At 42.2% G+C, this 25,232-nt stretch overlaps 1 protein-coding gene across 1 annotated transcript in view; it reads left to right on the top strand.

The window, feature by feature from the left end:
- LOC147683689 (phospholipid scramblase 2-like) overlaps window positions 1-25,232 on the top strand; it is a 469,436-nt gene that overhangs the window by 397,320 nt on the left and 46,884 nt on the right. The window contains exon 9 of the mRNA XM_086944891.1: window positions 1,076-1,296. Within this exon, the coding sequence (XP_086801017.1) occupies window positions 1,076-1,296 (221 nt within the window). The remainder of the gene's footprint in view (window positions 1-1,075; window positions 1,297-25,232) is intronic.

Here is a 25,232-nt window from a genome sequence, read left to right as displayed (position 1 = left end):
CAGGATGTCTGTGAACAACTTTGTTTGCAAACTGATAAATACACGTTCGACAGTTCCTGTTCCTCGTCAGGCCTTTTTAAATGTTCATTTTCAGTGATTCGGCTGTTTCCATGTGGTCATTTTTAAAAGGCACTATGCTTTTGCCCTTGGCAGACATTCAGCTGTTCTTGTGGTTATCACTTTGGCCTGCAGCCACTTCACCAGCATACAATATCAAGTGCCCTCGAATCATAGTTGGCGGAAGCTTCAAAATGTTTTTCAGTGAAGACAAAGCATAAACAAGCTTTCTCTCAGCAAAATGATGTAAGCCTTTCTACTGTGCAGAACCGGGAAAAGCGAAGCCATTTTGGAATTGGCAACCCACCAGAACTACGATAAACCGAAAAAGAAAATGTGAATACATAGAATAAATGTGTTTTCTGTACCCCGAACCACCAGTTTTAATGTTTACCCTTTAAAACTGTTACCTAGCAGAAAAGCATCACACTGCAAGCCATTAAAAATAAAGCAGAAAAGCAACATGCAAATGCACAATGCACATTATAACAGACATGCATTTTACACCACTTAAACGCACAAAATAGATTAAACATGCGTTTGACATCAACAATTAATGTTATTCAAACCTGTTAGTGCAAAGCATTTCCCACATGTAATGTGTGTGTTTTGGTTAATACACAGCAATCAAAATTAATATATTACTTTATTATGGAGGTGATTAATCTGAATGAGGTACACATAAAATCTTCAGTATCTCGCTTCATCAACCTCACTTTTGCACTGCAGGTGCAAACATTGGGCACATATTTAGCTCTTTATGACTTCGTCCAGCAGTATTACCCAGCCCTAAACTCTAATAACATTTATGTGGCCGAATTCGTGTTTACCTGTTGTCTTAACCCACATTCATAAAGATCTGTATTGGAGCACCCTCGAGGAGCGTTAACGTCAGAATACCATAGAATCTTGAGCAACACCGAGTGCAGATGTGCCACGTGCGGTCATCTCGTTTTTACTATGTCATTCATGTATTTTTCGAAGTGTGAAATGCAAAACGTTGTTTTGTTTCTTCTAGTTTTAACCGGGTTTGAAATGAACAACAAATACGAGATCAAAAATGCCTTGGGACAACGAGTTTACTTCGCTGCTGAAGAAAACGACTGCTGCACGCGAATGGTTTGTGGCCCCGCGCGATCTTTCGTCATCAGTGTGATTGATAACACGGGTCGTCCGGTCATGAAACTGCACAGGCCTTATAGATGTTCAAGCTGTTTCTGCCCTTGTTGTCTTCAAAAGGTACGTACATTTGAGCCTCGTATTATTCGTGGAGTTGGGCAAGCCATAGAGAGGAAGAACCATAGAGTCCTAGAGTCCTGAAGAAAGCCGAGCCGCAAAGATATGACCTGTATAGAACACAGCTGATGTCTTATACAATAGGATAAATATTTTTTCAAATACTTTTTCAATGATGGAGTATTGCTTTAGTATAGTGAATTATATAGCTACATTGACCTCTGTTAAAATGAATATTTCTTATACATGAATTCCTCTCCCACACACCCGTAGCCACCATGCCTTTAAGCGACTGGCACGTGTAAACCCAGAAATGTTGATTTATCATGGCCCTCTGTATATGACCAACATTATTAGTAGTGGAGTAAGGTCAGCACTGTGACCAACAACCAACAAGAGCAGCAGATGCAACAGAAGACCGGAGCCTGCCCCCCTCGGCTCTGCTGGATACCGGCTAATTACAACAACAAGAAGAGCAGCAGATGCAACAGAAGACCGGAGCCTGCCCCCCTCGGCTCTGCTGGATGCCGGCTAATTACCTGCACTGCCCGCACGTTAACAAGACCTGGAGCCATGATCTAAGCTTTGGGGGATTAATTACACACTATTTTCACACTTAGGCATTCGGAAGAGTCTGAGACACGTTATGTTTAATTCAATGCTCCGGAAAAATACTGATGGCAGACTCAAAGGGGACACAGAGACTTAAGGTATTTATTTATTTTCTCCTTCCCGCCTGCAAACCTTAAAATACCACCTTTGTTCAAAATGGCTGGAGCCATAAAACTGTAATAATAAATCCTCACCGGTACCTCTGTCCACGAGGCTCCGCAGATTAACTCCCCCACACAGAGATAAGCATTCCACCCAGCAAGCTGGAGCACTGCTGGTTTAGAGAGGAAGTGAAATTCCTTCCCCCTGCTCGTAGTAACAGCAACAGACAGAGGACTAATTTCCCCACCTCCACTGCTCTCACGAAGGGGAAGGTAACAGAGGACTACTGTCTCTAACCCAGCTTTGCGGCGGCCATTTGTGACTAGTCTCTCTCGGGCGGGCATCATTTTCATTTTCATTAGCTGAACAGACACTAAGAACCTAGCTTTTTAGACTAATCTCAACTATCTACTGTGCCCAGTTAGGTGTTTACTACATCTTGTGAAAGGATGTTTTGCTGATTAGTGCAGTACTATTCCTCTACCTGTATGTTAAACTACTGTAATGCACTGATTCTAACTGCTACTGCATACATGAAAGAATGTCTGCCCATTGTTACAGTATTATAATTCTACCTATATTTTGAATATTTGTAATGCAGATTGCTACCCTATATATGAAAGCACTATCCCAATACCTGTATTTTAAACTTCTGTAATGCAATGATTCTGATTGCTACCTCACTTATGTAAGAGTCTCTGCCTATTATTGCAGTATATATTCTGATTGCTACCTCATTTATGAAAGAATCTCTGCCTATTATTGCAGTATATATTTTTACCTATATTCTGAACATTTGTAATGCACAGATTGCTACCTCATATACGAACATTACATATACTGAACATTTGTAATGCACAGATTGCTACCTCATATATGTTGGTTGCTAACTAATGACATTTTCGATTCTATGATTCTAATTTTTGATTCATGTCTTGTATCATTCTACTTTTAACTATATTCTGAACATGTGTGATGCACAGAATACTACCTCATATATGAAACAATGTCTCCCTACTAGCTTTACTCTGAACATTCGTAATGAACAGGTATAATCCCCCTTCCCCACAACGTGGCCGCTCCCAATCCCATTTCCCATCCTACTCTCAGCCCCCACTATCCTTCCGGCACCCCCATCTCGACTATCAGTTCCCAGCACACACCCTGACCCACCCACCTACCTTCTATGCCATTCAGCACACACCCTGACCCACCCACCTACCTTCTATGCCATCACTCACACCACCCACCCCCTCCCCACCTCATACACCCACCTCCCGCCCAAAAGACCCCTACTCCCTATCACCCTCCCGTACATCAATACAGCGCACACCTCCTCGAACACCAGCCCACTCTCCCACCTGCATACGAACTCCCTGGTCAGCCATTCTCCTCGGTCGGCCACCCCCACCTCCTCCATCTACCCCACGATGACCCCTCGCCGCACACCCCATTCACCCCTCACCCACCTCCCCTCCAAACCTATCCCTTACCCTCTGGTTGACTCACTCACTTAACACGTCACAAGCCTAGCGCCAATCCCCACTCTTAGACGCAGCATATGCCCCCCTTGTCGCCCTTGCAACACCTCACTCAATTACACCTCCCCGCCCGAACTCTCTCACTCAACCTTTCAGTACTGTTATTAATTGCACATCTCAGGGGCAGCTGAAATTCCAGGAGCCTAGTCCCGACAGCTCGACGACTTCGGAGGGCTGGAAGAGGTCCCCCGCTACACGGCGGAGGAGGGCACTGGACATCGAATGCTGTCTCATACTATGTGACCTATTGTTCCACCTGTCTGTCTATGCTCCCCCAGGTACTTCTCTTGTAAAGCGCTCTGATATCCGCAAGGATCTTGTCCGCGCTATATAAAACTTTATAAATAAATAAAATAAATAAAATAAATAAATAAGGTCCTTGTCTATTAAACCGTCAACAAATGAGGTGTTTTATTTTTATAGAACACACATCCTAAAATGAATGCCTTAAAGGTGGCGTCAGATTTGACTGTTAGTCAACATAAGGCACAGTGAAGTAGGGATTTGCCTGGGATCACATAATTTGGTCATGTAGGGAAGCAGCAATTTGAGCCCAGGTTCATTGATTACACATTTCCCAATGCAGCCAATGTATGAAGATCTTGTACTCGCTTCCATTTACAGGACAGGGCAATTCTGTGTGTTCAGTTATTTCACAACCTTATTTACTGCATTATGTTACAAAATATATTGCTTTTAACTCTGTATGAACATGTTTAAAATGTCAACATAATTCTTTAAACAAACACTGGCAAAGTCTATATTGCTGGCTGTATGTGCTGTTGCATGCAAACTGTTTCTACATGCCTCAATTTGCTTGCATTGTCAATTAATGTCGGGCCTATTGCCGGTGCCAGTACATTTGTATTTTTGGCACTTGACCTATTTGTGGTTCCAGTGATCATGCCTGCAGGACTTCAGAAAAAAACGAGACCATCTTATTGGTTTTCTTGCACTGTTGTAGAATGACAAATCCCTTTTCGTCTCTAAATCTGTACACTTACCTCTCTTAAGCACACTTAAATGGTCCCCTACTCTACCCCGTGTAGCCGTCTCCTTCAAATTTGCAATTTGTGACAAGCAGTCATTCATTGCTCATTTACTAGCTCTTCCCGAGTCAGCGGTACTTCTGTTACTGAACTATGGACCATCTACATGGTACTGGAAATATGGACTGACTGTGACTGCTGGCCTGACCGGTCTGTGTTTGGCTGCTAATGCTCCTGTGCTGGTCCTCAACACCAAACGCTGCTTGTTTTGACAATCTGACCTTGCTGGACTTAAGATTTACTTGCTTTTCCTCACATCTTTTATTTGAATACCAGGCTGTTAGGTCTAAATGTAGGTCCCCAGATTTCACTGCCAGATGGTATCCTGTCGCATTGTTATACTACATGATTATGAAGCTGCATGATCATCAAACACAAATGCATAAAAATTACACAAATTCTGCGGTTCCAGAGCGCTGAGATTTGAGAGTTGGGTGCTGGTTACAATTTGAGATGGAAGATGGTACATATCTATCATATCGGGTTTAGCTTCCCCTGGCTAGGCTAGGACCTTTGTGATCTCACAACATTCTGTGATCTCACCTTAGGTTCTGCCGTGGCCAGGGTCCGTTATTCAGTTGGTGATTGTTGGCTGTGCCTGGCTGGGGCTGTTGGATTCTCCTGACCTTCTTTTCCACCTACGTGAGTGTGACTTGTTTTATTACAATATCACACCAGCTATAGTCAGATTCTGTGAGCTTTGAATTTATCAGGAGTGATACATTTCACAGATACTGAGTTTTTGGAAAATTACATGTCATAATAAATACAGAATTTTTTTCCACAGTTCAATTCCAGCAAGAATTAAACTTGGGGGGCCTATTCCGATGCAGACAGGAAGGGCTCCAACTGTTGGTCGGAGCCCTCTTGCCCACATTGGAATGTGCCCTTCGGATTCCTTTCTGACCAAGCCATTCTGATGGGCTCAATCAGAAATGAATCCGACTCAGTTTTCCAGGTGGCTAATGACTGGCTCGGAGAGCCTATCTGCCATCCAGAAACCCTTCAGTACTCCCCCGGCCGCCTCTTTCTGGCTGAGGGAGTACAATGGCAGTTTCCTACTGCCTTTTTGTGTTGGTCTTTCCGGCACAAAAAGGCAGTGGGAAACTGTCTTTAGGGGCTCTAATGGTTGCATAGGGGGCACCCACAGTGCATAGGGGACACCTACAGTGCCTCCCTGTTGATCCCAGGACACAGTTGCTGGCACCTTGAAGTGTAAGCCACAAGGTGCTGGGATGAACTGCACCTCTGAAGTTAACAATGCAAGCATGCATTCCATTTGGAATGTATGCTCCTATTAAGTATAGGATTGCGACCGAACAGGGTTTTGTCGCATCCTACTTGCAGATCTGGAACCGAGGACAATAGGTCGTTCGGTTCCAGTTCCTGTCCGATGTCGGACAGACTTAGGTCCATCCGACATTGGAATCCGCCACTAAGTGTGTGAACTTTCACACCCAGCGATTATCTGTTTGAATAATTCCGCACAACTATGAACTCCGACCGCTGCCCAAACATGGGTTTGCACATGGATAGAAATCTTGAGCTTACTAATTAATAGTGCCTAAGACCAGATTGTTCAGCGAATTATTGCTCACCACTGACTCACCTTAGATCTTCTAGACCAGTGGTTCTTAACCTGTGGTCTGGGGATCCCTGCGGGTCCGCAAAACCTACTCATTAGGTCTGCAAAAGTTTAGAAAATTAAATAACAGATCAATAAATTGTATAAGAAATATAGAAACATTGTAAATGGTACTGCATTCTGTAAACGTGAAGTAATTTGAAATTGGAAAATAAAATTGATAATATCTTCACATTGATTTGTGGAGCGCATTGAAAAGAATATCATATAGGCAATAAGTGGCCTCCATTGAATTTAGAAAAATGCCAACCTGGCAATAACTGTTTTTTAAAAAATGTTTAAAATTGTGAACGAAATAAAACATGTAACCATTTGTGTATTTATTTGAATACTTGCTCCTCTATTTCCTGCTTTGTTTTATGGTTCAAATCAACAAAATTGCTTAGGACAGGATCCCTTTTTCCAGTAATGATTCAGTGGGGGTCCCTGGGTTCGATTAATAATTCAGTGTGAGTCTACAGGTTCAAATAATTCAATGGACACCGAAGTAAAAAGGTTAATAACCACTGTTGTTGACATAAGCTCGAATTCTGGCAAGGTCAACTGAGTGTTCCATCCATCAGGATAATAGTGTACCACAATAGTAATACCTCTGACTTCCTTTTTAGGTCGAGTGTAGGAAGGTGGATACCTGACTATGGTTACCCCCCAACTTTTGACCTAGTGTTTAGCTGGTTTTTGACTTAGTTGGCCTGGGATCCTGCTAGTCAGGGCCCCAGGATGTCTGTTCTCACTGTAAAATGGACTCCATCTCCAATTGGATATTGGACCACCTTATGAGCCCCTGTACAGTTTACCAGAGGTACCCAGGGCATAGGTGCATCCATGGCCTACCAGGGGCTGCAGCATGTATTATGCCACCCCTGGCTGGCCATCCACATTGACACAACTGGCCGATCACTCAGCTGGGGCAAGGTCGTGTAATCACCCCTTGCTTAGATATAGTATTCCTATATCTAACTATATATATATATATATATATATATATATATATATATATATATATATATATATATATATATATATATATATATATATATATATATATATACCTATATACCTATAAGTCACTCCTATGGCAGGCCTTAATAATCCTGGAGGCAGAGTGCTTGGTTTTATGTGAGATGGTTCTCTAGCATGACCTGAGCCTGTCTGCAGCTTTCGGAACCATGTCCTTATAGCTGTTCTATGATATAGCCATACCATATACTCTTAAGTGCATTATAATCCTCGTGGTTGAATGCTAACTTTGGTTTGGCTTTATCAAAACATGTCGTGTAAGGTATCATACACTTTGGAATACTACCCCCTCACCAGTTCTGGTGACTGGGGTAGCATTGCACCCTTCTAGAGGGAGAAGACGTGTTGTTCCTGTTAAACCCGGTTAAAGTTAACCAGAGCCTCAGTATCACAAAATGGATGCTGCTGCCACAGACACAAGTCTGACCTCCTGCTGCTGGGAGTCCTTCCAGCGAGGGAGGCTTGGACAATAGGGTTCCTGTCTTGGGAGGTGCTAGCACCACCCCAGACAGGTCATAGTGTGTTGGGGCAGGGAGGGCTGAATGAAATGAGACATTGCCTGGGGCACACAAGGTGCTCCATGCATAGTCCGGTTGAAAGCAGTTACTGGGGCACTCCAGCCCCAGCTCTGGCACAAAACTGACAAAGGGAAAGGGGTGTAACCACCCCCTTCCCTGGTCCCACCCATAGGAGGGTCCTAGCAGGTAATCCAGCCCCTCAGATTGGTATATAGGTAGGAGCTGAGTCTAGAGACTTTAGATTAATCCTGAACTGAAACTTGAAATGAAACTCTGGACCTTCGACATTCTACTGCAACTAGAAGACTGAAGAATCTCCCCTTTGGTAAAGGAGTGACCACCCTGTGCAAACAGGCAACATCCAATGATCTGCGGTTTGCTTTGTCGACGCTCTCGCTGGAGCCAGAGCCTGACAAGAACCAGACTTCCAGACTTCCCTGAGCCCGATCCACGGGCCCAGCAAAGCTGAGACCCGTGGAGGCGACGAGAGACATGGGACCGGCCATCTTGAAAAACCTGCAACTTGCTACTTGTGCAGCTTCCGAGGCACCCTCCAATTTGTGCATAGAGGATTGAGAAGCCCCAGCCCCGAGAACCTTCTACACCGACACACAGCCCTCCACACTCCACGAGTGCCGCGTGGGGCCTGCTAGTGTTTTTGTGCTTGATGCATCTGTCTGGTCACTTGCCCGTTGACTAGTGGCCATCTTGATGACGAACCTTTGAAACTACACTGCTGGCCTGGTTGCTCCAGGCTGGCCCTTGCCTCCCTGAAAAGGAGAAGCCCCCCAAATCTTTCTGGTCTGAGACAGAAGACATCTTTGATTCCTGCATGGGTTGCCTTTGCCAAGGCTTGTTGACTCCAATCCGGAATCTGACACTGCCAACAGCGAGAGCCTTTGTGGGACAGTCCGTATCCAGCTCCTGGTTGTCGTCGACATCTCCTGGTCCACTTGGCTGCAGAGACCAGCTTCACAACATCACCCGATTGCTTCACAACATCGCCTGGTTCCTTCCTGGTCACTGGCTAGTGACCCAGACTCTGTCCCCTCTTCTTTCAGGTACTCTTCATCCTCGATCCGCCCTTGGATCCAACCGGACACTTATCTCCTGGTCTCCTGCAGCATCTTTTCACAGGTCTCCATAGGATTCAGCGACAAAACCAGACACACTTTGACACCTATGCACCCGGCTCCTGTGGGTAAGGTAACGCGAATACTACGGTGCTCCTGTGGGTATTGACTATCCTAGTGTCCTAGTTTTCAGTAGCTTTCTCCTAGTCCATCCGGAAGTGTCCTAAAAGAACTAGTTTCCATTTCTTTTGTTCCCATTATATCCCTATGGTAACTCGCGTGAGTGTTTAGTCACTGCACACGCATCCCGTGGGCCTCCTGCTTCCTAACCTTTGGTAGTACAGCGTAGCCTCAGCAATTCCCTTGGCCCTAGGCCTATTCTAGGTTTGTGATGTGGTCCTTATACCACTATTTTAGTATATGGTTTTGCGTGCCCCTAGGGCCCAACTGTATTTTGTGCAACTTATTGTATGATAATTAAGTATCTTGTTATGTGCTTATGCCTCTGACTTCATAAAGAGTTCTGAGGGGTTGTGTTAAGTAATAAATACATATATATTGTATATATAACCTGTGTGGTGTCCTTTAATTTGGTATTCAAGGGGTCACATATGGTAAAACAGCTGGCTTCACATGCTCTCTGAAGTTTTAGCCTAAGACTGCTTTGTCCATTCTACCACTAGGATAGCTGGTCTATAAGGTTGACTTTACAACCATCACCATAAGGGTTGTTTGGACTGATACAGGTTGCACACTAGAATAGTGGACATCGCATATCAGGCCAAATTCTCACATTGAGTCTAGCGGCAGAGCACACGCACTTCTTGCTCTGCAAGACTGCTATAGTAGAGTATGGGAGAGAAGCCACTCCCACTTTCCACCCATATTTTTAATTGTCTTGTCATTGTCTTTCGTAAATGCTGCCTTCGGATTCGTAATTAGGCTTGTTAGTTCCTCATTTGTACCCTTCCATGGCGACTGGCCCCTTTACTTTGGTTGTTACACAAGACCTATTAGTCTGCATGCTCTATTTACTTTATTGAGTTTCTTTTACTGCATGCTGGACATGTGCTGCTTCAGCTGAAACCACTTGTGTTTTTTTTAAGCAGCACAGCGTCCCGTAACACGGGCGCCTGCTTTCAGTCACTTTAACCAGGCATTAACTTGTCTGTTGCAACCCCCCAAGAAAATGGATTTTGAGAGGATTAGCAAATTAAGTTTGTGAATTCCAGGTAGCACTTAATCCTGTGCTAATGGGCTGAAGCGGACAAAAGCACAGCTGTGTTACATGTCATCTATACTAAAAGCCACCTGATGGGCTGTTTTCAAAAGCTTGTTTTAATAACACCACCACCACCGCCACCACACCCAATACCACCTCACCACCCCGAATACCACCTCACCACCAATACTAACACCATCAATACTACAACCAATACCACCAGTGCCACCAACGCCATTACCACCACTATCAATATGATCACCACCACCACAACCATCACCACCAACACTAATAAGACCACCACCAATACCAACAGCAATACCACTACCACCAATACCACCACCTATATCACCACCAATAACATCCCCACCAATACCACCACCAGCAATACCAGCACCTCCACCAATACCACCACCATCAATATCACTACCCATACCAACACTGCCACCACCACCAATATCATTACCAACAATATCACTACCACCAATACCATTGCCACCCATACCAATACCACCACCTGTAGTACCAATATTACCACCACAACAAATACCATCACCTATTTCACAACTAATACCACCTCCCCACCAATCCCAGCAATATCACAAATACCAGCACCACCAATAACACCACTAATACCAATACTACCACCAATACTACCAGTACCAACACCACAACTACCATCACTAACACCACCACCAATTTCACCACTAACATAACCACCATCAATACAAATACCACTGCCAATGCCACCACACCAACCAATACCAATGCCACCACCCATACCACCACCACCAATAACAATACCACCACCAATGCCAATCCCACCAGCACCTGCACCACCACCAGTACCAATACCAAGACCAATATCACCAATACCACCACCAATTGCAGTACCACCAATACCACCACCAATACCACAGCCACCAATACCAGCACCATCAATACCAATACCCCCACCACCACCACTACCATCACCAATACGGCCACCACCAATACCACCACCCCCCCTTACCACTAATGCCAATACCACCACCACTAATACCACTACCCCATACCACTGTCAATACCACCACCACCAATACCACCATCAATACCACCACTTTTTGGGACTCAATTAGCTCTCAAATTCTTTCAACATTTTCACCACAAAGTAGTTCTTGTCTGCACTGACAATATGACCAACATGTACTACATTCAGAAACAAGAAGGCATACACTCCAAACAGCTCTCTCGCATAGTGGAGCGCATATGGCACTGGGTAACACATCACAACATCCACCTCGTAGAAGAACACATACCTGGGATTGACTAAGACTTTGCAGATCTGCTAAGTAGAATGCAGCATCAGTTACATGAGTGGGAACTCACTACAGCACAGCCCACTCGTACTTCCAGTTGTGAGGAACCCCAGAAATGGACCTGTTTGCCACACACCAGAAAGCAAAATACCAAAGCTTTGCCCCCATGGGTTCCTCACCCACAATTCAAAGGCAATGCCCGGTTGATCATTTGGTCAGGGATATTTGTTAACATTTTTCCCCTGTCCCTTTTGTTCCTTACTTGGTTCAGATGCTCACGCAAACATCCCCCACACTAATTCTAATAACCCTACTATTGGCTTGACAAGCATGGTACCCAACCCTATTTCCAATATCAGTTCTACCACAAAGGAAGCTGACCATTTGGCTTGGTCTTCTAACTAACCGGGGAAGGGTCACATTCTCCAACCCAATTCAACTGAATCTAGCAATCTGCTCCTGAAGCCTTAGAATTTATGTATCTCAATCCTCCACAAGAATTTGACCACGAGCAAAACTAATCCAACCATTCTCCCCTTATTTGCTACCTACTCTATTTACCTCAAGCATGTCTTGCATACACCTCTATTAGGTTACACTTACCAGCACTTGCTGTGTGCATGCAAAACAGACAACACATGTCTTTGTGTAAAGCGCTCTACATATACCCAATGTTCAAAGAACCGTTATGTACTACATTGACAAGTTAAAACCTTTTTGTAAACCTCAACCAACCCGCAAAAGGACTTACCAGTATCTAAAGCAGGAATCACATGGTGGATAGTAAAATGTATTCAAACTTGCTACCACAAAGCTTAGTGGTTGCTACCTGTAGCTCCAAGAGTTCATTTCGCACATAAAAAATTATCTTCTATAGCTTTTCTAGGAAACATTCCACTAGTGGGTATCTGTAAGGCAGCTACATGGAATAACCCACAATCATTCACAAAACACTATTTTCGCTAACCACAAGCTAGAGTGGGTCAAGTTGTACTACAACTAACCTCTACATGAGCCAGTAACAAGCCACGGCATTATGGTAGCAGTACTTTACATTCAATGTTAAGCATATGTATTTACGGCCAACACATGCTATGAATGGAACATTTTAATTACCCTGATAGCATCTTCTGCTCTTATCCTAAACTCACCCTATCAGCTGAAAAGCAATCTAACAAAAAGGAGTCTGACCATAGGAGGAGTCTCTTTACCTCATGATTCAAAAGACTTCTTCGAAGACAAACAAGTTGCAAACGTCGGAGCACAACACTAGATGGCAGGAAAATGCTGAGCATATGAATTTACGGTACTACACGCTAGTCAAAACAAGCTTTATTCAGTTAAATGAGACATAACCATAAAAGCAGCCTGCAAATTGTACATATCTTCATATTTCATAGTACAATAAAACACATGGAATACATAAAATCAAGCAAGACTTAAAATAAACCCCAGACAGTGGACGCTGATAGCCATATGCATTAAAGTGCTTTGTGCAAAGTAACCTAGTTATAGAATAATAACTCAAGTAACTTCATTTTTCTACAGAATATATAATTAAGGTGCATTACGGTTTTAACACATCAGTAATCTGTCCGGAAAGACCCCATATATCAAAAGCAATGTGCAAAATGTATTTTTAAATGCATAAAAAAGAGTGCAACTATGGATATTTACAAAAAAAGTGCCAAGTGCAGATTAGTGCAAAAATATCCAATTACAACTAAACTATGGTTTCTAGAACTCCATATTGCGTCATAGATGCAGATAAAATGCATTCCCTTTGAAGCTTCATAATGTAACAGGGAGAGCAAAAAGAATAGGGATACCAAATACATCAAATATAATTTTTACGGGACCTATTGCACACATATGGGCTCCTTTATCGGCATTGACATCATTGCTTTCATAGACAAGGCCTCAAGATGAGAATTATTATTTCGTATTTTAATTGACTTCTGGATATAGGTCACCACTGTTTTGCAAAACTCTAATATTTACCAGACTACAGACTTTTTCAAAAGCTGTATTATACGTAAAAAGATTCTACTTTAGAAATCATGGCCGTAGGAGACTCTTCCTGACATCTCTATAAAAAAACACAGAATAAAATAAAATGCAAAGTTGTCTGTTCTGATCTTACATCACATAGGCACTTTAGGGGATTTTGATTCCACTTTCCCATCGTTGGAAAGGCTATTAAAAGGTGAACTAATCCCATTTTCAATCTAGTGAGATACAATCTGTGTTTTGTATTTGTAATCTGCAGCAGATAAAAAGGTATCCTGGGCCCAGATGTCCTGTCCAAGTAAGCCTTTGATTTGCATTTACATCCATTAACCAGTTCCGTAATTCCATAAAATTATTCAAGTCTTTTTTTCCATAATTAAGTATTTTAAAGGGATTTTTTAAATCCGTATTTATGGCACATTCATTTAAAAGATTTTTTATATAAACGAACAATGGTATTTGTGTTCCCTGATCCATGGGCAACACAGTCTTTAATGATGTCCTGTGTAAACTTTGTACCTTCCTTCCTCCAGATACCATACCAGTCATTTAAACGTATTGTACTTATGAAATCGTGTATATAAGGGGCATCTAGGTCTCTGGAGCTGGGTACAGCTAACAGCCATCGTAAAAATGTATTTTCTTGGGTAAAAAGGATTGTACAATTTGCCCCTCCCCATAACGTTGCCTCATAACAAATCCCAGTAAGGCACTTGCTTTTATAAAGTGTCATTATTTCCCTGATGGGCTTATTGTCCATTTTTTGTGAAAATCTAAAAATTGACTCTGTTCTCGTGAATTTTAATGTGCAATGCTCGATATGGGCTCCCCAGTTCCCCTTCTCTGTGAAAACCAGCCCTAAATATACAAATTTGTGTTTACAATGGGGACATTATTTATAGGATGATTCCTTGTCCACAAACCATCATAAAGGTCTATTTCAGATTACTTACTAGGTCCTTTTCTTGCATATATCGTGCACATTTTCCGATAAGGTCTGCAGCCTATTTCTGTTCTTGATAGTAAAACTGCGTCATCCATGTAAAGTAAGGTCGGAACAGCATGTTTATCTACTTTGGAGACATCTGCATTTAACTTTTGCAATTCCTCATCTATGCCATTTATATATAAAGACAACTGTAGTGGGGTGAGCACACACACCTGCCTGATGCCCTGTCTTACCCTGAAGCTAGCGATGCATTCCCCTCTAGCCCATAACAGACTCTTGTGGTCAGGCGGCTGTATATCTGTGAATGATATATAATATCATTGGGAGAGCCCATTGGAATCAAGGTTTGCCATAGTGTTGCATGATTTACCAGGTCAAAGGCACTAGTTAAATCAATGAAACAAAGATGTAGATGCCCCTTTTTTATATTTGTGTATTTACTAATCAACAGGTGTAAATTAATGCATTGTTCAATCGTCCCTATTTCCCTTCTAAATCCATATTTTGATTCTGTAAGAGTTTGTTTTCATTTGCCCACATTTCCAGTCTCTCTAGCAATATCCTACTCATTAATTTTGAGGTTGTCAAGAAGGGAAATAGGGCGATAACATTAGACTTCACTTCTATTGCCCTTTTTAAAAATTGGCACAATTATTCTTTCAGTCCATGTTTTTGGTATTGTGCCTCCTGCAATGATGTTAAACACTCTTTGTAAAAGAAGGGCCCAGAATCCAGTATCTTATTTAAAAATGTCTATTGGAATCCCATCAGCACCGGGTGCCTTGCCATTTGCACTACTCACTAATGCCAATGTCACTTCATCCAGGGTGAGGTGATTCAAAAGTTATACAACGTTGTTTATTTGATAATTCTATGGTACCATTAGGGCCGCTTGTTCCCGCTGTAATAGGAGTTTCATTTTCTGCATTAAAAACCTGGCCAAGGTAACGTATCCAGTCTTTGGGTTGCATCAGACTCCCAATTTTAGTAGCACAATTTTCTTTAAAAACTGGTGATTTATAGTCTTCCAAAATAGGGATGAATCTTTTGTATTTGCAGCCTGAGAAAGTTTTACTCCGGCGTTATATTGGATTTCTAGTTTTCTTTTTACTATGGACTGTTTATAAAAAAGTCTCTGCTTTTTGATAAGTTCACTATCTGTCTGATTTGTAAGGCTTTTTTAAAAAAACTGGTTTGCCTTTGTGCATTGTGTATCAACCAGCCAACTAGTTTCTTTGTTTTTTACTTGCTCTTAATTTTCAATCCTCTAGAGATGTCAGCAGTGACAGTACAGAAGTACCCCACAATCTAATTATCAGTAAGGTCCACCCTATTACAAACTTCTATATCTTTTTTGCAATTGTTCGTTAAAACCTCCATAAAATCTTTTGGATTTACTCCAGACTATTTAATAGATATACCAGTTTCCCCCCTGAGTAGAAATAAAGGGTGCTAACCGAGGTCCAGTCTGATAGGTGTCACCTGTTCTAACTGTTAGGAGGAGTGCATGGTGATCACTGACACAAACTACTTTCACCTCCATATTCTCTATTTGCTCTTGGCGATGTGCCAAGATTAGAATGTAATCAGTTATTGAACCTGGGCCATGACCATCAAAGGTCGGTAAATGGGTTTGCCCATCTGATGTATACTGATCTAGTAATTCTAGGTCATATTTGGACATTACTTCATTAATGGATTCACCATAGTGATTATGGGGGAAATGGGAATAACTATCCCCACCAGTAGCGGGACATTGTGGGAGTACTTACCGTGAACAAAGCCGAGGTTGGGCTGAAATGCATTGGTCTGAGTGCAAATTCTTATTAAATTATGCTAAACTTCAAGTATTGAGTGATATATGTATATTACCTACTGGCGATAGCCAGTAGGTATATATAGTTAGGACCTAGCTACCATAGGAAATCTGTCACATTCTATTGGGAATAACTTTGGCGCCGGTTGAGGAATTTGCGTGTAATTTTCCAAAATTTTGGCCCGCTCCTTCCCTGAAAGTTTCGGGGGGATTCGTGAAGTGGGGGCTGAGAAAAAAGGGGGGTCCCAAAACGTGTTTTCCCCATGCAATTTTCCATAGGATGTTCTGACACGGCTACAGTCCGAACCGCTGAACGGAATTACGCCAAACTTTGCAAAATTGTAGGAACTGGTACGCAGATGTGCCTTTGCTATATTTGGTGAAAATTGCTGCAGTGGTTTTTACGAAAATTAGGTTCAAAAACACATATATATCTATATGAGCTTACGGGTCCGCGCACCATATGCGTACCCCTTACGTGCGCAATCGTGATCCTGATTGGCTGGTAGTCGACTGTCAACATTCCAAACTGTCCAAACCAGGAAGAGTTGGCCACCATCTTGTTAATCAGGAGAACTGAGGCACAAGAGAGCCCAAAACAAGAGTGGAAAACACGAAAAGGGGGCAGGGTAGAGACCCCCCAACCCCCTAGCCCTTCTCAGGGGGTCCCAGAAGGACCCCCAAGGGCAAAAAAAAAATAATCGCGGGGTACCTTGCAAATTCACCTAAAAAAACATAGGTTTCAGGCCTTATATAGTTAGGAATTAGCATTTAAAAAACTTTGCAAATTCACTGAAAAAACCATAGGTTTTAAGCCTTATATAATTAGGAATTCGCTTTAAAAAAAACTTTGAAATTCGCTCAAAAAAAGTTTCAGGGGTGTTATAGTTAGCTGGACATTTCACTAATACAAAACCATTGAAATTGCTACTATATATTTCGTGCACCCGCAATGCACTGCTGATGTCACATATTAGATCATTCATGACATGATCAGTGACATCACTGATGACATCTCAAATGACATCTCTGATGACATCATCCACGTGACAATCACATACACCTTTTCATACAAAAGTAAAATCTTTCATCACTGTTTGTAAAATACAGAGTATCATATTTGAATCCATTGTCACAGCAATACAAGTATCTAAAAACCCACTCAGTGATTCATAGATGTATACCCACATCTAATCACTTACCTATAGATTCACTCATGCTGTTAATGAACATGATGCACTGGGCCAGGGACAGACTGATTTGCATATAGCCAGGTTCTGAGCAGGGGTGGGGCAGTGAGATAAATAACGGTGATGGATCAAGCCCTGATCTTTGGACTGGGTAAGAGTGGTCTGCTCAATTCAGACACTCTGTTCATCACCACCCCCTTTTCTAAATCGTTTTTGGCCACTATAGGTGTGGCAGGGTATACTCAGACATGAGTCCCTTTCTCACTGCTCCATCAGGATTCAAGCAAGCCGGGCCGAAGACGGCTGAAATGCCAGAAACCGGTCCCCGGTAGCTTGTCTCCTTTCTGGTGAAGAATTGGCTTGGTAGTTTAGTCTGCCCTGTTCCCATGATGCACTGGGCCAGGGACAGACTGATTTGCATATAGCCAGGTTCTGAGCCGGGGTGGGGCAGTGAGATAAATAACGGTGATGGATAAAGCCCTGATCTTTGGACTGGGTAAGAGTGGTCTGCTCAATTCAGACACTCTGTTCATCACCACCCCCTTTTCTAAATCGTTAATGAACAATAGAACACTATCAAAAATACTTATACACCTATATCGACATTACACAGCAGCACACATCTTATTCACATATGAAGTCATCCTACTCACTTATGCAAACAATGGATCATACTTACAAACTTACTTAACTACACACTTATACAAACACCTTCATCTATTCATTTAGATAGTAAGTCATACTTAGTGAATTATAAAATCATTATTACAAGTATATAGTTATCCATACATTCACTCACACAATCATTGAGTCTTATGGATACTTATTTATATACAACAACTGACACATACACTGCCTTTTATTTTTCTAGTTTGTTGGACATGTACCATTGAGAAATATATTTGCTCATCACCACACCCTTAAAGAGATTCACTCACCCAAACTGTTGGAACATGTAATTTTAACTTCATATATCTACTGAATCAACTATTCACACATCTTTGGACAGTCACACATCCCCCCACCGAACCACACACACTTTCACTCTCCCATACAAATACTCAGTTATCTAATCAATAACTAATATAGACTTTCACATAGCTAGTAACCAACTGGAGAACCAGTTTACACAACAACGGACAAAGTGATACAGATATTCACACAGTTTAGTCTCTATCCACTATATTTAGTGAGACACTATAAATTGGTCAAGTAAACAGTCAATTACAATGCTACTAAATCCTGTATACAAATATTTATTTATATATATCCACTCATTCTTCAATGCAAATTGCTATATATATATATAATGCATATTTAAATAAAGAAGCAAACCACATTCACTGGATGATGTCATAAGTGATGTCATCAGAGATGTCATTTGAGATGTCATCAGTGATGTCATTGACCATGTCATGAATGATCTATATATATTAATTACCTACTGGCGATCGTCAGTAGGTAGTTATGGTTAGGATTGTTTTCTATAGGAAATCCGCAACATTCTTTTGGGAATAACTTTGACGCCGGTTGAGGAATGTGCCTGTAATTTTCCCTAAATTTGCCTCGCTGCGCTCCTTCTCTGAAAGTTTGGGGGGGATTCGTCAAGCGGGGGCCGAGATAAAAGGGGGGTCCCAAAATGTGTTTTCCCCATGTTTATTTCCATAGGGCGGTTGGACTCACTTTTAGCCCGAACGCCTGAATGGATTTCCACTTGGCAAAATTGTAGGGACTAGTAGCCCGATGTGCCTTTGCTATGTCTCAAGATATGTGCGCCAGTGGATTTTGAGTAATTTAGGTTAAACAAATATATATATCTGGGCGGAGCCTAAGCACACATCTGATCTGAGAAGTGTTGGCAGCCATCTTGGGACCAATATACATGATAGCACCTCATTAAAAAGCATTGTAGTTGATAGAGGGTTTTAGGACTTTAGTTACAGTATAAATCATTTGTTGATGGTACCATACTCATTTTAGGAATTGTGGTCTGTTCTAAGGTGATGTTACCATGTGAAAAAGCCTTCTGCTGTGATATCATGAATCATGTTTAAAAGAAAACTAATATCTCATGATTTTCCCACAGTGGTTTGGAAGGGGATCTATAAGCTAAACTGAAAGCATATTTTCTGTAAATTCACATTATCTTTCTCAGTCATGTGAGATTGAAGTCTGACCTTCTCAGTAAAACATGTACATCCAACAATGACAGACTGTCAGTTGATTCCTTTGTGTTCTACTGCAGCCTCCTAGAGTGTTCTAAAGAACAACTAGAGCGCTAACAGTCCTACTTATTACAAAGGTATAGCACAACTGAAGCCACCGTGATGGGAATAAAGTGGTAACTCCTAAAACATTTAATTTAAAAAGAATTAAGCATGGGCGGATTTTGCTGATTCGCAATTTGCGGATTTGCGAATTTGCGGATTGCGAAAATCTCGCGGATTTTTTTTTTGTGTGTTCGCACGGGTTTCTGCAAGTTTGCGAGGGTTTTGTAGAATTTTGCAAATTGCGAACTTACTTGTCGGGTCGCCAGTTTTGCGAACTTGTTGTTTCTATGTGCCCAGCCTACTCATGTAACTATTTTACAATGGCGCCAGCAAGCTGCCAGCGCTGTTGTAAAATAGTTACAAAGTTAGCTTGCACAGGAAGCACTTAAATAAAATAAAGCAGCACCTGCTTCGTTTTATCTAGTGGTTCCTGTGCAAGCTAACTTTGTCACTATTTTACAACGGCGCTGGCAGCTTGCTGGCGCCATTGTAAAATAGTTATAGAATATTGTAACAAATCATCCCATGGTACCTCCTCCATCCATAATTGGTAAAGTATATTCCATTGTAAAGAATTATTTTTTTTGAACAGCAAATATATTATGCATTTTTTTGCTACTTTCATAATGCATAAAAAAAGTAACTATACTTTTTCCACTTCCGTAATATGCACTTAGATAAAATAAAGCAGCACCTGCTTCGTTTTATCTAGTGGTTCCTGTGCAAGCTAACTTTGTAACTATTTCACAACGGCGCTGGCAGCTTGCTGGCGCCATTGTAAAATAGTTACATGAGTGGGGGTTCAACTTTTGAACCCGTTACGTCCGCTGATTTTTTTTTTTGCGGATTTTGCGGGAAATCCGCAAAATTCGCGGATTGCAGATTTCCCAAAAATCCGCGGGCGTTACGGATTTCCCGCTCATGCCTAAAAAGAACAAAATGAGGGGGTATATTATGCCATAGAAAGTATTATAAGTGCTGCAGAAAGATAAATGAGGGCACATTTTGAGAGACTTCTCAAATCCTCTTCTATTTCATAAAAATATTCTGACATGCAGTCTCCCAAGATGGCCACCAGAGACAAAAGAGCCCAAATGTAGCCCAAATATCACCCAGATGTAGCCCAAGTATAGCCCAATGACAGAATGTCCCAGAGTGTTCTAAAGAACAACTAGAGCGCTAACAGTCCTACTTATTACAAAGGTATAGCACAACTGAAGCCACCGTGATGGGAATAAAGTGGTAACTCTTAAAACATTTAATTTAAAAAGGAACAAAATGAGGGGGTATATTTTGCCATGGAAAGTATGATTAGTGCTGCAGAAAGAAAAATTAGGGCACATTTTGAGTGACTTCTCAAATCCTCTTCAATTTCATTAAAAAAAATTCTGACATGCAGACTGAAACATGCACTTTGAATACCAGCAGCAGACTTCCCTGGTGAGCAGTAGCTTTACTACAGTGATCTAATGAGCAACTAGAGTGCTAACATTCAGAATTTATGGCAAATGTGTGACACATCTAATTGCCTTCTTGATGGAAGCAAAGTAAACAAGCATTGAAAATGCAATAGATCTCGCCCTCGTTTAAGTTAAAGCCATTCTGTTTGTAATGAGGTGGCTTTTTAGCTTTGCTTTTATTAGTGTTTTTTAAACTTTCATGTAAATAACATGCATCTGTATGCATATATGTATATGTATGCATGCATTTATATTTGTATTTATATAGCTATACAGATTATATATGTATGTATATATAATATATATATACACATACATATATATAAATGCATATATATGTGTATGTGTGCGTGTAGAGAGGTAGAGGTGTAGAGGTGTAGAGGTAGCGGTAGAGAGGTAGAGACTAGTAGAGAGAAGAGTGAGTAGTAGAGAGTGAGTAGTAGAGAGTGAGTAGTAGAGAGTGAGTAGTAGAGAGTGAGTAGAAGAGAGTGAGTAGAAGAGTGAGTAGAAGAGTGAGTAGAAGAGTGAGTAGAAGAGTGAGTAGAAGAGTGAGTAGAAGAGTGAGTAGAAGAGTGAGTAGAAGAGTGAGTAGAAGAGTGAGTAGAAGAGTGAGTAGAAGAGTGAGTAGAAGAGTGAGTAGAAGAGAGTGAGTAGAAGAGTGAGTAGAAGAGAGTGAGTAGAAGAGTGAGTAGAAGAGAGTGAGTAGAAGAGAGTGAGTAGAAGAGAGTGAGTAGAAGAGAGTGAGTAGAAGAGAGTGAGTAGAAGAGAGTGAGTAGAAGAGAGTGAGTAGTAGAGAGTGAGTAGTAGAGAGTGAGTAGTAGAGAGTGAGTAGTAGAGAGTGAGTAGTAGAGAGTGAGTAGTAGAGAGTGAGTAGTAGAGAGTGAGTAGTAGAGTGAGTAGTAGAGTGAGTAGTAGAGTGAGTAGTAGAGTGAGTAGTAGAGAGTGTAGGAGAGAGTGTAGGAGAGAGTGTAGGAGAGAGTGTAGGAGAGAGAGTAGGAGAGAGAGTGTAGGAGAGAGAGTGTAGGAGAGAGAGAGTGTAGGAGAGAGAGAGTGTAGGAGAGAGAGAGTGTAGGAGAGAGAGAGTGTAGGAGAGAGAGAGTGTAGGAGAGAGAGAGTGTAGGAGAGAGAGAGTGTAGGAGAGAGAGAGTGTAGGAGAGAGAGAGTGTAGGAGAGAGAGAGAGTGTAGGAGAGAGAGAGTGTAGGAGAGAGAGAGAGTGTAGGAGAGAGAGAGAGTGTAGGAGAGAGAGAGAGTGTAGGAGAGAGAGAGAGTGTAGGAGAGAGAGAGAGTGTAGGAGAGAGAGAGAGTGTAGGAGAGAGAGAGTGTAGGAGAGAGAGAGTGTAGGAGAGAGAGAGTGTAGGAGAGAGAGAGTGTAGGAGTAGGAGAGAGTAGGAGTAGGAGAGAGTAGGAGTAGGAGAGAGTAGGAGTAGGAGAGAGTAGGAGTAGGAGAGAGTAGGAGTAGGAGAGAGTAGGAGTAGGAGAGAGTAGGAGTAGGAGAGTGTAGGAGTAGGAGAGTGTAGGAGTAGGAGAGTGTAGGAGTAGGAGAGTGTAGGAGTAGGAGAGTGTAGGAGTAGGAGAGTGTAGGAGTAGGAGAGTGTAGGAGTAGGAGAGTGTAGGAGTAGGAGAGTGTAGGAGTAGGAGAGTGTAGGAGTAGGAGAGTGTAGGAGAGTGTAGGAGAGTGTAGGAGAGTGTAGGAGTAGGAGAGTGTAGGAGTAGGAGAGTGTAGGAGAGTGTAGGAGTAGGAGGCAGTGTGTGTAGCAGAGTGTGTGTAGCAGAGTGTGTGGAGTATTTGAGAGTAGTGGAGTAGGAGAGAGTAAGTATTAGAGTAGTGGAGAATATTCCAAAGTTTGGCACAGCACCACTTGCACAATAAGTCCAATCAAATCATATCACTTAAAGTCCTTATTGAAGCGCTGAATCTTGGTGTATATTCAAATGCTTTTATTTTCCTTAAGTTTATGTACCACAGCCAGCGGAAACGTTTTGTTCTGTACAACAGAACTTCTTCAGGGCGTTCTTATTTCCTTCAAGTTATGTCGGTATCCTGTTGTCATATAACTAGATATTTGTTCCAAATGTTAGACGAGACGTAAGTACATTCTTATTCAAAGTGACTAGGTATCAATTTTACCCACACAATTCGGGCAGACTTGAGTAATTTATAGCATCCTCAAAGTCAGTCTAACAAAAATTCCAAAGTGTAGGACTTGATAATCCGAATGTTTCTCAAGAAAAGTCATTTTCAATCGTTCGGAATATCAGTGTTTGGGCAGATATGACCCGGGTACCCCCAGTATGCAAGGGGAATTAGTCCCCCCTCTGCAAACGCGCCAGTGGCCTGCATTGCAGAGAGGTGTAAAAAGGGGCATAGCCTCATTACACCTTTGTGCAATGCAGCCCCCTGGCGCATACTGGAGGTTCCAGGTGGGCTAGTTGGCCCCCAGGCACCCCTAGTATGCAAGGGGAATTAGTTCCCCCTCTTCAAACATGCACGGGGGCAGCGTTGCAGAGAGGTGTAAAAAAGGGTGTGGCCTCATTACACCTCTCTGCAATGCAGCCCCCTGGCGCATACTGGAGGCTCCTGGTGGGCTAGTTGGCCCCCAGGGGCCCCCAGTATGCAAGGGGTATTAGTTCCCCCGCTTCAAACATGCACAGGGGCTGCGTTGCAGAGAGGTGTAAAAAGGGGCGTGGTTAATCAGTTTAATACTTTGCTCTCCATAGCAAATTGTCCTGCCACAAAATTTGCAAACAATTTTGAAATCTCCAAACTGGGTTTGGATGTTTGGGACCATCTCACTTGTCTCTGGACCCGATGGAGTGGGTTGCTTACTTTGGGAGGTGCTGGGTGAAGATTGGGGAGGGTTTCTGGTCAGTTCTCTGACCTCTGCTGCAGCATAGTTGTTTGGGTGCCGGCGTTGCATGTGGCGAATCATGGTGTTGTTGCCAAGAGAATACTTTTTGGTAGGTTTCCCCCTGGAAAGTACAGTGCCACAGATCAGACAAGTAACCTTTGGCGCATTAACTTTCTTGAGGGCCTTGGGATTTTAAAAAACTCCCAGACAATGTGCTCCTTTGGCTTATAGGTGGTGGTATCTTCAGGCAGGTACCGCCTCTCCTCTTCTCCACCACTGTGGTGTTGTGGTGGTCCTTGTGGTGGTGGTGGTGGTTGAGATGCTCCTGCTGCTGCTACTACTACTGTAGCCATTTCTCAGTACAAATAGGTACAAATAGGTCTGCAAACAGGTCTTCCTTAGTCAAAGTAAAAAGTGAGAATGAGGAAAAAAGGTGGGGGCTTTCATCTTTTGGGAAAAAAAACTGTCCTGAACCAATGAAAAGTGTTATTTTCAGGTCACATGACCCGACACGCTTACGCTATGCGCCATGGGGCGGGCCCGGGGGCGCTTACGTAGCGCGATCGTATGCGCTAGAGTGCTTCCGGGTGCGCTTACGCTGGGCATATCACGCGGACGCGGCTACGCGATAAGTCACTATGATGTTTTCATTCGCGGCAATAGCGCTAACGGGACGCTCATCGGTACGCGCACCGGGGCGCGCCGCATGACTGCGCTTACCGGTGCGCTCACCGGTACGCGCACAGGGAGCGCTCCAGGGCAAAAAAAAAAAAACATGAACAATATACATAATAAAATAGTATTACATAAATGTACAATATATGATTCATTATAAAAAATATTACATTTCATAGCTATAGAAATTTGCTATTAAAAAACCTTTGAAATTCACTGAAAAAACATAGGTTTGAGGCCCTATATATAGTTAGGAATTAGCATTTAAAAAACCTATGAAATTCACTGAAAAAAACATAGGTTTCACACCATTTATAGGTAGGAATTAGCATTTAAAAAACCTTTGAAATTCACTGAAAAAAACCATAGGTTTCACACCAGTTATAGTTAGGAATTAGCATTTAAAAAACCTATTACATTCACTGAAAAAACCATAGGTTTGACACCAGTTATAGTTAGCTTGAAATTTTACTGACATAAAACCATTGAATTTCCCACGTTATAGTTAGTTGGACTCACTATAACTTGCGCGCCTGCAATGCACTGCTGATGACGTCACATATTACATCACTCATGACATCACTGATGACACCATCCAGTGAATGTGTGTCTTTCTGAAAAATAAATGTTTTGTATATG

This window comes from Lissotriton vulgaris, chromosome 11 (genome assembly GCF_964263255.1).
Source record: "Lissotriton vulgaris chromosome 11, aLisVul1.2, whole genome shotgun sequence".
Classification (NCBI taxonomy): domain Eukaryota; kingdom Metazoa; phylum Chordata; class Amphibia; order Caudata; family Salamandridae; genus Lissotriton; species Lissotriton vulgaris.
This window is presented reverse-complemented; position numbering and strand designations above follow the sequence as displayed.